Source organism: Sinocyclocheilus grahami, unplaced genomic scaffold, assembly GCF_001515645.1.
Source record: "Sinocyclocheilus grahami isolate Dianchi unplaced genomic scaffold, SAMN03320097.WGS_v1.1 scaffold552.1, whole genome shotgun sequence".
NCBI classification, from domain to species: Eukaryota; Metazoa; Chordata; class Actinopteri; order Cypriniformes; family Cyprinidae; genus Sinocyclocheilus; species Sinocyclocheilus grahami.
Genome location: NW_015505731.1, coordinates 91,985 through 106,213, shown reverse-complemented (window position 1 = coordinate 106,213; position 14,229 = coordinate 91,985). Strand labels below are relative to the sequence as shown.

At 36.4% G+C, this 14,229-nt stretch overlaps 1 protein-coding gene across 1 annotated transcript in view; it reads left to right on the top strand.

Moving 5' to 3' along the window:
- Positions 1-14,229, top strand: part of cpne5b (copine Vb) — a 195,182-nt gene that overhangs the window by 112,851 nt on the left and 68,102 nt on the right. Inside the window, exon 7 of the mRNA XM_016238961.1 lies at positions 11,134-11,197. Coding sequence (XP_016094447.1) covers positions 11,134-11,197 — 64 coding nt within the window. The remainder of the gene's footprint in view (positions 1-11,133; positions 11,198-14,229) is intronic.

The following is a 14,229-nucleotide window of genomic DNA, read 5'->3' as shown; positions in this document are numbered from 1 at the left end:
CTGACCCATGTATCAGTTTAAAGCATATTGTTTTGTTGACATTTTTCTCCAAATTTTACATTTTCTGAAGAAAAGCATGTATAAAATAAATGTTTTTTTCTTTCAAAATGTTACATCCTGAATTTTTTTTTCTAGTGAAAGCAGTCCTGTTTAGTGGCAACTTTGAGACTTTGCCTGGAGTAGTAACAGTTTGATATTTTCTATGCTTTACCCTAAAATGCAGCTCATATCTAATTATTTGTCAGCTAAATCTCACAACAGAAGGCTCTCTTATTATTTGATTATTTTCCTCTCTATCCATATGGCAGTCGTCTTTCTAATATAAAGAAGCGAAGTGATTAAATCTCAAGAACTGTAAATATGTGATGCTAGTTTTAGATGTAGAACATGTTCATCTGCTCTAAAACATAACATTCATCTTCCATCTTCAACTACAAAAAAGAACTCGGAGAGCTGCAAATATTTAAATTTGAGAATAAAAAACAAATCTTCCACTAATAATATCTTACTGTTATTGTACATTGTGTGGATAAATATTAAACCGTTGGCAGTGAGAATTCACAAGGGTTTTTTTTTGGGGGGGGGGATAATCAAGGAAGATGAAACGCAGAAGATGAAAGTATTTTTCCCACAGCTGTGCCAATGAGTCAGCTTGCCACGGGAGCATTACTGCAAGAATAGTTTCATCAAAATATTTATATTGTGCACCAACACCACTTTATCTATTTCTATCACACACTCACCAAAATGTTACCAAGTGTGTAATTTTTTTTTTACTTTTAACTCCTAAACATATATTTAGGAACTTAAAGCCAGCCAACCAATCACTCCAACCATCGCTCACATTATTCAGCGTGACTCACAGGAGAATTCATTGATGTTTAGTAAAGCTTTTATGGAGAATTCACTGAGGCTGTTGCTGTATTAAGAGGAAACAAGTCTATTTCCATTTTTTATGTGAGGCACACAACGGCCACACAACGTGGTTTGCCAAAGTCAGTTTTTTTTAATGCGCGTTCCATTATACATACAAATATCTAGAGGTTTGATTTTAAAAAGTATGTTTTTTTTTTTACATATACGTATATGAAATTATAAATTAACTAAATAGTCTATTTTAAATAAATGTTATACCTTTGAACTTTCTATTCATCAAAGAATCCTGAAAAAGTTATTGATATCACGCTATAGACACTGCTACACAGAATCGGTTACAAAATAAAAATTTTATGGCATGATTCACCATTAAAAATGATAATTATTTACAGAGAAAACACCAAGATGGATGAATATGATTGCATTATTTGCATATCCAGTATTTTTACTTCTTGTTGTCAGAGCATTTGCAGTATAATCAATCAGCAGCAGAAGTTTGTGAATGCGAAATGCATGATAAACTGATTCATTGAAGCTGGGCGTATTCCTTCAGTAAGTCCAGCCCAATGAAATGCTCCTTCACAGCCCACATCCGGATACTATTGACTCATGCTACAAGTGACACGCTTCAAAATAGAAAGAAAAATTATTCAGTGTTGGAAAATGAATCAGAGCGAGTCATTCACTTAAAAGATTCATTCAAAAGAACGCATACTACATATCACTAATTGTAACAGCCTGCTAACTTCTAAACTTAAAACCACTCTTCAAATGAAAGTAGTCATTAACGCACACAAAAAGCCATCTTTCAAAGGTATATTTTCTCAGTTTTGACCCTGGCATTAACCTTTGTGTCACGTCTTCAGCAAAAACTGTTTTAGGGATTTACTTCATATCAAAAACTATGGAAATACAAAGACTTTCCATGCCTATACTTATGAATGGGAGAAACTGCAACGTGCAATATGGCGGGATAGTCCCGCCTTCTAAATGAAAGAGCCAATCGCTGATTGGTAAAGTCATTGCATCACTGCAGCGGCCGTTAGAAGCTCTGGTTCCCATAGAAACCTAAGGCTAGAGCAGCTGATGCGCATGCGCAGTCATGAGTGCGATTTAACTGCGCATGCGCATTGTCTTGTCTAGCCTGAAAAATAAGCCTTTTAACACTATTTGAGCATAAGAAACCAAATTCATGGGGCAGTTCATTTCAGATTTTGTTGCTGATTTGAAATATGTAATTTAATTGCGACTTCAGCAAGCAGTTTTTGAGATTTCAGGATTCCCACATTCATTTAGATAGGACTTGGTCTTGTTTGAGCTGCCTGGAGGCATTGCCAATATGGCGGCCGAGTGAACAGACTTTCCTTGAAAGGAATTTAGTTCATATGAGTAACTTCTTGGTGGGCATCAACATTGCTGATACATACCCCTCAAAGTCTGAGCAATCTCACCCCAGTGTGTGTGTGTGTAAATAGAGCGTGGGTTGGATGTCCTGGTGAGCCGTGAAGGTATTTCCTTTGCCGCTTGGCTCTTTTGAGAACAGGTTTTTAGCAGATTTTCTCAGCAGCCTAATTCAGCAGCAACTCATTAATCCCAGCGTCTGAACGATGCCACTGCAGCTCTGAGACCTGCTGTCTCCATTATAGATGACTGCACAAAAACCTGCTCCTCACACCCTGCTAATTGGAAAAGTAAACTTCTTTCTTTTGAGCTTCATTAGGAGATTAATCACGCAAGTGACACCAGTGATTCTCAATCAGTGGTACTTGTAACCCAGGGGGTGCAACAGCTTCAAATATTTTTCTTTTGAAGTCCTTATATAGCAACTTGTTAACAAATTACTTTTTTGAAAAAAAAGAGAAAACGTATTAAAACTGGTTTCACAGACAGGGCTTAAACCTAGTCCCAGACTAAAATGTAAGTCTGAGTTGTTTCAACTGAAAGAAACTTGCACTGACTGATCTTAAACTATATCAGTGCTTTTGTTTTGTCAAGTTGCACACCAGTAATATTTTACTGGCCTTCGAGTTTTGTTCGAGATGTGGCTGAATGTGATTTATGGGTTAATGACAAGTAAGAGTGCCTACAATAAAGAAAAAGAAAATAAATAAAATAAAAAAGCCTACTGTATCATATTTAATCCAAAAAGTCTCTACATTATAAACATGATCAGCTTTGCTCATTAACCTGTTGTTGCTTACAATCTTCTACAACCTTATGTCATCTGATTGATAGTTTTTAACTTTAGCAAGTTTCAATCATCATTATATTGCATTGCATTATATGTTTCTGATCTTAATATTAAGCATTTATATATTATTGAGAGATATAAAGTGACAACTGATAATCATATGCATTTTATGCAAGTAGTCTGCTATACTGTTATAAACATGTCATTGATCTACATTATAAGATATCAGAATTTAATCTTACTCTGTGGCCATATAAATATCAAGAAATACTCTGTTTGGTCACCTGAAAAAAAATCAATCAATCAATCAATCAATCAATCAATCTTTGTGTGTGTGTTTTCTAACTATAACTATAACCTATATTTCAGGCTATACAGTGTTAAATACATCGTTCTTAGAAATTATGTGCACTTTTTATTTATGTTGATTTCATATGGTATACGAAACGCTTCCATTTAAGGATTTTTAACCTTGTCTAGTCATAAAAATCTGATTATCTGATATTTTAAGAGATTTAATGAACTTCATGTATTATTATTTTTTTTACACCACAGGAAATGGTTTTTCAATATTAAAAATCACTGCGACTCTTCTTGCCTGAAAGTGAATTATTGTAATAATGGCAGTTTTAAAAATCTAAATGTAATGATATTCTGCTATGGAAAACAAGAAATAGCTTTAACCAGCCAAAGCTGGTTTGCCGTCCTTAGGTGTTTGTTTAGGTTTTTCATTACTCAAAAAAAGCACACTTTTAAACCAGCCCACAGACTAGCTTGACTGAGTGAGGAGGATGGGGTACATAACAGAAAAAAGTAAAGAAACACCTGCAACCCATCAGTAAGTCACGATGAGCTCTCTGTGTGAATGTTTACTGTACCATTTACTGAACACATTTAGTCTGTAAATAAATGTGACAGTGAACTTCAGTCAGTAGGTGTAGAGACAATGTCTGACGCAAGTTTTTAACCTTGCAGTCTGCTGTGAATGCTGTGGGTTATCGGGCTAATGCGTTCCGAAAAGAGGGACAGTCGTCACTGCTCAATGGCCATTAATACAAATGACTGCTGACTCTACGGCCACTGCCAAGACATCTCATTAAATGTACTGGCTAATCCAATCATGTCAGCACGAGTGTTCATCGATGCAAATTATTCCACAGATACCCGTGAAATTAGGTGCTCACAAACAGGTGTATGGTGTATGATAATCACCTTTTCCGATTGCCCTCCTGATTGGATGTCTCGCTACTTTTGTCACACCCTCTTCCATGCAACTATTGTATCCAGAATAATGCAGAGGTCACGTTCTCGGTATGGCAGCGACAAGTCATGCCGACTTAATTGCTTTGGGCTGCGTTTGTAGTTGGATTCATGGGTCGATAATCTGCATGACACTATTTGTGTGCAAAATACCACTCAGTGAACCACTTCCCTGTTCTCCATTGTGTTTGTACCCACACAAATATGCTTGTTTTGCACAGGTGCGCAAGAACGACTTTCCAAAATGCATCACAGTATTCTTTTCGGATACTGCTGTGAGGAAATGTTACAGTGCTCTTTTATCATTTTTCGGGTGCATTAGTGTCCAACTCAAAGGGGCTGCATTACCTGCTGTTCAGAGATTCATCCATCTTTAAATCCATAAATTTATAGCAGCCATTTCCAGACCTCTGCTGTTTCCTTTTGCCGTTTCCATGAATGATGTATCACCTACTCCTGCGAGTTTGAAAAAGCTGCTCTCGAGCCTTTCAGATGGATGCGGGCCTGCACCAGGGTGCCGTCTGCTAAGATGTCAAGGCCCTCAGCCTGAAGACTGCAGAAGTCTTCCTTAAAGCTCAGATTACAGTTGATAACTTCACTGCGTAACTGCCAGCAGAAGTAGCCTTCGGCGTTATTCGCTATGTGGCAAGCTAGCCAACAGAGCAGGCGCAGCACAGCATTACAAACCCATTACTTTGACTTATTGCACGTTTTAATGCCTTGAGAGGATGTAGTCGCTGCTGTGAAGTACTAACTGGAAAAGAGAAGACAGCTGCTCGTACAACAAAGCTCAAGACTTTCTGCAGTGAGAAAGTGAAAGATACAGTGCCTGAAGAGCTTTTATACAACAGCCAGTTGGGTTAGTGACAAACATGCTTGTTTTTTTTCTCCGGAATTGATTAATGTATACAAAAATATATTAAAATGCACAAAAAATATTAATGCTCAAAAATATATTCATATTAATATCATTATTAGAAGCCACCTCTTCTATAATGAACGTGCTTTTTATTTCTGAGTTAATTTGGCTATTTTTCAGACATAAAGTATCTGTCCTGATATAATAATGAAGGGGAAAAAATATAAAAATAAAACAATGAAATTGAGAAGAAAACCCTTTTAAGTAGTTTTGCATAATATTTGATTATTTCTGAAAGAAAAATTATATATATGTCCCAGTCACATTTTATTGTTTAAATAAACATTACATACACTACCAGAACAAAAATCTGTATTCTATTTTTACATTAATAGGCTATTCTGTTTATTAAAAACAAGTATAAGTCTAATCGGTTTAGTGTTTTCAAGCCTTTTACATTTATTCCAAAATAATAACTCAAGGCAGTAGCATATTAAAAAATGTTTTATTTAAACAGTTATATATTTTTACTTATGAACTGATGTTCAGCTGTTCTTTTTCATAATAAACATATTTTCAGATCATCAGTCATCAGAGCTCGGTTTAATTTCAACAAACTGATTGCTCACTAAAAAAACCCACAGATCATGTTTTCAGGCCATTTTAAGTTTAATTTTGACTTGACAAAGTGGCTATACAGTATATAAGTGTGTGATGCCATTATATTGTTCATTTAGACTGATTTATGAATGCAGAACGTGCATGAACACGAGGTGGAATTTATCGTATGAACCAATCATAGCCCATCATAACCAGTCATATCCAATCATATTGTGATGAAGGCATTGCCTCCTCTCATGTGACTTTCCCCCATTCATTCGCAATTACCCCCCACCAAACCCACAACATGCTTTAGGGGGTCTGTTAAAACTCACTGGGCTCAGGGAAGGCAAGAGAGACATGAACTCCTGCTGTAACTTTACGTGCTTCGTGTCACTGTTGAGCAGTTTTACTTTAGAAAAATGACTGATCTATACGCTTTTAATGTCATATTTTAACAGAATGCATATTAATGTTTCATTTTTGTACTATTAATTTTTTCTCATCCATTTTTTTGAGGGGATTATATACATACATACATACATACATCAGGGATGTTTCCTTCGAGAAGGCAAGGGAGGCAGTGTCTCCTCAAAAAAATGGATATAAAAAATATAATGGCATCACACATATTATATATACAGTATATATATATATATATAGGTATACATACCTTGCCAGTACTGGGTTGGACCTCCTTTTTGCCTTCAGAACTGCCTAAATTCTGTATGGCGTAGATTCATGGCATAGATTAAACAAGGTGCTGGAAATATTCCTGGAAATATTTTGGTCCATATTGACATGAGAGCATCACACAGTTGCTGCTAATTTGTCCACTGCACATCCATGATGCGAATCTCCTGTTCCACCACATTCCAAAGGTGATTTATTGGATTGAGATTTAGTGACTCTGGAGGCCGCTTGAGTGTAGTGAACTCAAAGTCATGCTCAAGAAACTGGTTTGAGATGTTCTGAGCTTTGTGACATGGCACTTTATCCTGATGGAAGTAGCCATCACAAGATTTGTACAATACTCAGGTAGGCTGTGGTGTTTAAATGATGTGCAAATGGTACTAAAGGACCCAACGTGTACTAAGAAAATATTCTCCATACATCACATCACCAGCAGCCTGAACCATTGATACAAGGCAGGATTGATCCATGATTTCATGTTGTTTATGCCAAATTCTTATCCTGCCATCTGAATGTCACAGCAGAATTCAAGACTTCAGACCAGGCAACCTTTTTCCAATCATCTATTATCCAATTTTGGTGAATTTGTGCAAACTGTAGCCTCAGTTTCCCATTCTTACCTGACAGGATTGGCACCCGGTGTGTTCTTTTGCTGCTGTATCTCCTCTGCTTCAAGGTTCAACTTTCAAGATGCTCTTCTCCAAACCTCGGTTGTAACGAGTGGTTATTTGAGTTACTGTTGCCTTTCTATCAGCTTGACCCAGTCTGGCCATTCTCCTCTGACCTCTGGCATCAACAAGGCATTTTTGTTCACAGAACTGCCACTTACTGGATATTTTTAAGGCCTAGAGATGGTGGTGTGTGAAAATCCCAGTAGAGTTTCTGAAATACTCAGACCAGCCGTCTGGCACCAAAAACCAAGTCATGTTTACAGTATTAGCCACTGACCCAGTTGTTTTTCACTATTTTCTTGAAGCTTAGGCAGTATCTCGCTGCCGCATTCATACATTTTTCCTGCTCATTTCCTGTCATCAAGACAGGAGTGTGCCCAGCTAACTGTCTTCACTACACCATCAACTGCCATATTCTACATTACACCATATGTATATCCAGTAAAAAGCTGATAAAAAGCTCCGATAACAACAGGAATCTCAAATGATCTCTTTGTGCAACGCCTGAAGAAAGGTTCAGTGCTCGCACCCCCACACAAAACTCCCCAGTTCCCAAGGCAAATATGAGATGAATATGTAAAGTGCCGCCTCCATTATTACATTTCTCCTTTTGTTAGTTTTCTCTCTGTTGGGTTTGTAATTATGTGCTCTGGTTGTTGTAGAGAACAAAAGCAGTTAAGCAGGGAGTCATGATCGAGGCAGTGAGTGAACGCTCTGGGGTTTCGAGGAAGTATAGAAGTCCACAAGCGTTTGATTAGAACTCGGTCCATGTCCCAGAGTGGAGCTTAGTGAATATATAAGTCAAGCTCAGATTTTAATATGGATGGGGTGCACAAAGCATCTCAGCCCTTCTGGGTCTCAGGAGCTTTATGTGCAAAGCCCAAACCGCATGGCGACTTTGCAATGAATGATGTATTTTATTAATGCACGTGTACTCAACTGGCAGGTTACTAATAAGTAACGCACCCTGAAGTAATAGTAGATTTATACTCATGAGCAGAAACAATCCAGGAGCTACTGGGGATGATCAGGGTGTAGGTGTAAATGCAGACAGATACTGCAGAGCTAAAGCCAAACCAAATTTGTAATGCCCTTTGGGTTAAACAAAGCAACCGAAGATACCTCTGGCATTTTAGAGCATGACTTATTGATATGAACAGATTGTTGAAAACTAGCTTCACATACAGAAGTGCTCACAGTCTCGAGCCATGTATCCTGAAATCATTGTTACAGTTCACAATGAATGACAAATGTAAGCTAAAGTTTACACCACATGCAAATTAAGTGCTTTCAGCTGCACATAAACCTTGGATAAAGGAATGAAACTTTGACGTGGCTTTGTTATATACTTGCAAAACTTTAATTAGGCAAAAACAGTTAAACTGGCTCATATATATTGTCTGCTCATCCCTTCTTTAGACTCTGGGTGGCATAATTATGGAATAATATCAGCATTCAGAACCACACTGCTGCACAGATTGGCTTCTCGGCTCTTGCAAGATGTTTTCGGCATTTCAAATACATGTTAATTAAACCGCTTTACCCTAAGAAGCTGTTTTTTTGTTTTATATACTGATTTACTGTGTTCAGTAAGCATCAGCCTGTTTTGGAATCTCAAATAATGGATCACGGCCCAAATCTGGACCTCAAATTGGTTCCACCTGGATTTTGGAATATTAGTAATAATAATAATAATAATAATAATAAAATCATACACATCAAACAGAAAACAAGGTGTGTGGTCATTGTCTTGACAACACACATACCAGCAAAAAAACAAACAAAAAAAAAATGTGTGAAAAAATATGTGCATACAGTGTATATAGAAATAAATATGTAGTATATAGAAATAACAGAGTAATACAATTGAAATATATAGAGTATATAGAAACTTCAATTAAATAATTTTATTTTAACATCATATATTTTTATTATATTATATTATAATGATTAAAATATATAACGTGTATAATTTATATATATATATATTTATATAATTATTTGAATCATCACTCCTTTTTCTTGTCATCACATTTTTCTAAAAGAAATAAATATTTAGTTAAATACTGCTTTGTAATGACTAAACTAGGATGCAGTCTAGTTTTAGTGTTACGCTGCCATCCTAGATGATGTCTTTGTTGTTTCTAAGCCAGATAAACATTTTTTTTTTTAAATGAATCATATAACCTGATAATTATATATTTTAAAAGATGCTTCCACTTATAAGATAGCTTTAATGAATTTACTAACATTACTTTCTGTTTGTATCCTGTAATGTAGCGGATTACTGTTTAAAAGAACAGTTGTATTGTAAAAAAAAGTTTGTCAAATTATGGAGGTTGTAGCTTCATGCAAATTTGTGTAGTATGGCATAGTCAGTGGTTAAGGTTTTTGACTGGTAACTTTAGGTTAACCACAGGTTCGTTAGGTTAACCCAATGTGTCTTTCCACAGTGATGTTGTGTGAAAGTAGAAATAAATCAGACCAGCTCAACCTCATTCAGCAAGTGTGATGTTGTCGTAACAAACTTGGTCAAATGTGCATTGAGAACCCAGATGTTTTGGTGAATTATTTTTTTTTCTTCTTTCACTGGCACAACCCACGGTTTTAGAGATAAAAATCAGACTGTCCATCTGGCGATGATGTAACTTTGTTTTATGGAGATGTTATCCTACAGAGCAGAATGTTTGCCGACAGAAGTCATGTGGAGCCATTATGGTTTTCAGCTGGAGAAAAACATGTTTAGAAAAATGGTTTTCAGTTGTGAACACATGGCTAAAGCGCTAACACAGACTGCACGCATCTGTCTCTATTGCAAATGAAGAATCCTGAAGGAGAACTTAGCCATATGGGCAACATCAGTGCTGATGAATCCGTTTATGCATTTTAAGGACTGTGTTTGTGATTTCTGTATTAATGGGAGGCTGAGAAAAGTGTCCAGAATCTGAATGCAGGGATGTGCAGATGATGGATATTTTAAAGCCCAATTCCACAACCCCCTTCTGCATTCTGTAGTTGCCAACTGCCACGAGCTGCTTGGAGTGAGATTTATTCACAGGCCATAAATTTTACATGTGTGCCCATAAATACCACATGCCTAGCAATTATATCAGAAAATGTTGTCAATCCTGACATTGGTATAGAGAAATAGTGTTATAATGCTTTATTGGGTATAACAAGTGATTGCATAGTTCCCTGGGAAAATGATACATAATTGTGTCCAAAATATGACTATGTATTTTTAAATTGGTTTAAATGTATGTTTTAGTTCGCTGAATTGTATTCATAGTGGTTTCAAATGCTTTTGAAAATACATACTGTATATATATAGTTTAAATAATATTTTTTTCAACTAAACAAAATGTAATGTGGCATAACATAAATCATCTTAATTTTCTAAATAATTTTTACATTGAAAATGTTTTAAAACATTTTTAATACAAATATCATGCATTATTGTGTCATAAATATTAATAAAAAATTTTGGTGGAGTTGCACCACATGACATTTTACATCATAAACTAACCCTACCTTGTTAAAAATAGATAAAATTATCAGAAGATAATGAAACTTGTTGACCTTTACTCTCTGATATCATTTCCATATATTTTTTAATTATTATTTATTTTTTTGGTTGCACCACATGACTTTGAGTTTGTGAAGAAAAGTTTTTATCTTTTTATAATATGTTAACAAAAGTGCTTCACTGCTTATTAATTTTGTTTTCCTAGTTTTGTGTGCCATTACATTGTACTTTGTTGCCCATATAAGATAGTTTACTTTATAACCATCAAAAAGTTCATTCACTAGCTCTGGGAATTCTTGTGCCTGAAACTAGCACAGAAAACCAATCCTATCGAATAGTTCTTATTGACCTAGACCTCCTTATGGTGTTTTTCTTGGGTTGTACTTAATTACTGCTGTTGTGTAATCAATGAGTTCAACATCTTATAGTTCGATGTCATCTTTATTGTCTATTTCAGGGGCATACAGGGAAAGAACTGTGGCACTATCATCTTATCTGCTGAAGAACTGGGGAACTGCAGGGTGAGTCTGTCACTCAGTGCGTCTTTAGAGGGGCACATAGTGTTGCATTCATGGTTTTCCCTCTTCATGGACAGGAGGAAATTAGTTTTAAGCAGATGCCTGCAATTTACTCTGTGACCTTCAATTAAAAACACTCGGTCTCATTAAAGCCCAGAGTGCTGCTGTGCAGATAGAAAACTGCTTCCTAGTTTATGAATTTATCCATGCAAAACAAAAAATATTGACTCTTGTCTTGACTGTGAGGATCTTTAAAATAGAAAAATACTACTTTTTTTAAAAGGTCATGGAGGTGTGTGAGCATTTTTTCAACAGAGCATGATAAACTGCAAGGCAAAGAAACCAATGATTTTTTGAAAAAGAGTCAGGTCAGCGTGGTGGGCAGTGGATCCTCTCAAAGAGGTGTGCACAGATGGAGGCAGGAAACTGTTGTGTCGAAGAAAGTCCACATCATCAGTGTCCAGCATTTAATAAACAGAGATCTTATTTTTCCACACTACCTCCAACATACACCCCCCCCCCAAAAAAAAAATAATGGTACTCAATAAACTTTTGATCAAAATTAAACCACAATCATAAGGACAACTTAATGATTAGATTGGGTGACTACAGAAGAAGTGTTCACCTAATCAGGAAAAAAAAAAAAACGAATAAAAGGGTCCCAAGTTTCAGAAAATATGCCAGTATTGCCCTTTGTGTACCTAATTTTTTCCATCTCGCAGCCAGTCATCAAAAGATGAAGGAAGACTTTGTTTCCATAGCAGAAGAATACGCTGTCTAGCTAATAATGTTAAAAAAAAGCAAAAGCTTTTGTAAAACATCCACACAAACCTGTGACATTGAGGAAGTCCGAAAAATGCAACCAATGGACAAGGCTTGATCCGTGTCTTTGTCACAGGAGGAAAAACATTTAAAAATTGATAGCCAAAAAGTAGTTATAGATGGACATAGTAAAATAAGAAATTAGGAAGGGCAAGCCCACCCTTATCCTTTGAATAAAAGGGTCCCAAGTTTCAGAAAATATGCCAGTATTGCCCTTTGTGTACCTAATTTTTTCCATCTCGCAGCCAGTCATCAAAAGATGAAGGAAGACTTTGTTTCCATAGCAGAAGAATACGCTGTCTAGCTAATGTTAAAAAAGCAAAAGCTTTTGCAAAACATCCACACAAACCTGTGACATTTGGAGGAAGTCCGAAAAATGCAACCAATGGACAAGGCTTGATCCGTGTCTTTGTCACAGAGGAAAAACATTTCAAAATTGATAGCCAAAAAGAAGTTATAGATGGACATAGTAAAATAAGAAATTAGGAAGGGCAAGCCCACCCTTATCCTTTGGTTTCTGAAGTATGTCCCTCCGAATTCTGGCTGGTCTCTTGTTCCAAATAAAAGATGCGATGTGTTGGTTTAAAGTCTTAAAGAATGATTTATATATAGAAATTGTAATGCACTGAAATACAGAAATCTAGGCAAAACATTTCTTTACTGAGTTCACATATCCAGCCAGAGAAATGGGGAGGGTTGACTAGCGAGCAATCATTCTGAACTCGCTGGAGTAGTGGGGTGAAATTAGCGTTAAAGAGATCTAAGCACTTACGAGTATTTGTTATTCCCAACTATGAAAAGCAACCTTGAACACCGCTTGTTGGCAAATTAGAAATTGGAGAATTTATAGGGTAAATCTCACTTTTACTTATATTCAATTTATAACCAGAAAAGAGGCTAAAATAATTTAGAATTCTCAGGACATCGGGTAAAGAAACAGATCTAGAGCAACACATCAGCGTATAGTGAGATTGTGAACTTTTTAAAAGTTTTTGAAGAAAACTTCCAATGGTCTTGCCATTTTGCATATAGATAGCCTGAACTATCTCTTCTGTGGAAAAGGGCGATTCCAACTCTTCTCTCATAGTGTCTGAAATTGTAGGTATAGGCAAATGTTAGAAAAAAAATAAAAATAAAAAAAATAAAATAAAAGAAATTCCATAAGGGATCCATCAGCGGGAGATTCAGAGGTGTATAGTAAAGAATAATAATAATCTTTAATATATGTCACCCCTCTCCCCCGGGTCCTCACCGCCACACCTCGTTCTTGTTTCGAGTGGGTCTCGAACCCGGGTCTCCGGCATGGGAGGTGGACACACCACTAACAAGGAGGCTAAATGACTGCAGCCTCTAGCGTCAGTCGCTAGTGCATCTCTTGAGATCAAGGGAGTGAGGTTTAACCTGCACAGCACCTACTCGCTGGCCTCCGTTACATATGCAGTAATACTTTTAGGATCAGTCATCAAATTACCATCAGAGGACCAAATCTGGGAAATTAAATTTAGCTCTTTTTTTAACCCTCTGGGGTCCGAGGGTGTTTTGGGGCCTGGAAAAGTTGACATGCCCTGACGTTTGTGCTTTTTTTCAGTTGCTTACAAACATTTGAATGTCTAAAGTTTAATAACACCGTAATCAGCACAAACTGGGCTACAATAATATGTACGTGATTGTGTGTTTGAGAAAACAACGTTTATGCGTGCTTAGTGAAACTACAATTTTAAAGTCACTGAAATAAGGCCATAAAACACACAGAACATTTGATCACAAGACTTTTGAGAACTGATATTGAAGTCTAGAGTTTTTGCTTCAAAATTATGTGAAAATCATCTTACTCACTCATTCACAGAAAACAATATATTGATTTAAATTTTCTAAGACAGTGTAGAAAAGGTATATGCGAGGAGGCATAAATGATCATGAATAATGATGTGATTCACACCGGAGAAGACAAAGGCCTGCATAATGAGCCTTTCAGTAAGGTGTGTGACTGAGAGGGAATTGCGAAAAGATTAAAGGAGGAAAATGTATCTATTTTTTTGTTTGCAGTTTATTTATTATATATATAACTATCACATCATTTTGGGAATGTGTGCATCACATGGTCTTAGCTGTGGTCCAGGCTCTTGTGCGGGGCAGGAATCTCAGAGCCTGTGGAACATGTCAACGTCAGTCTCTGGTTTCCATGACCAAGTGGGCTGCTTTGCTTTGGCTCT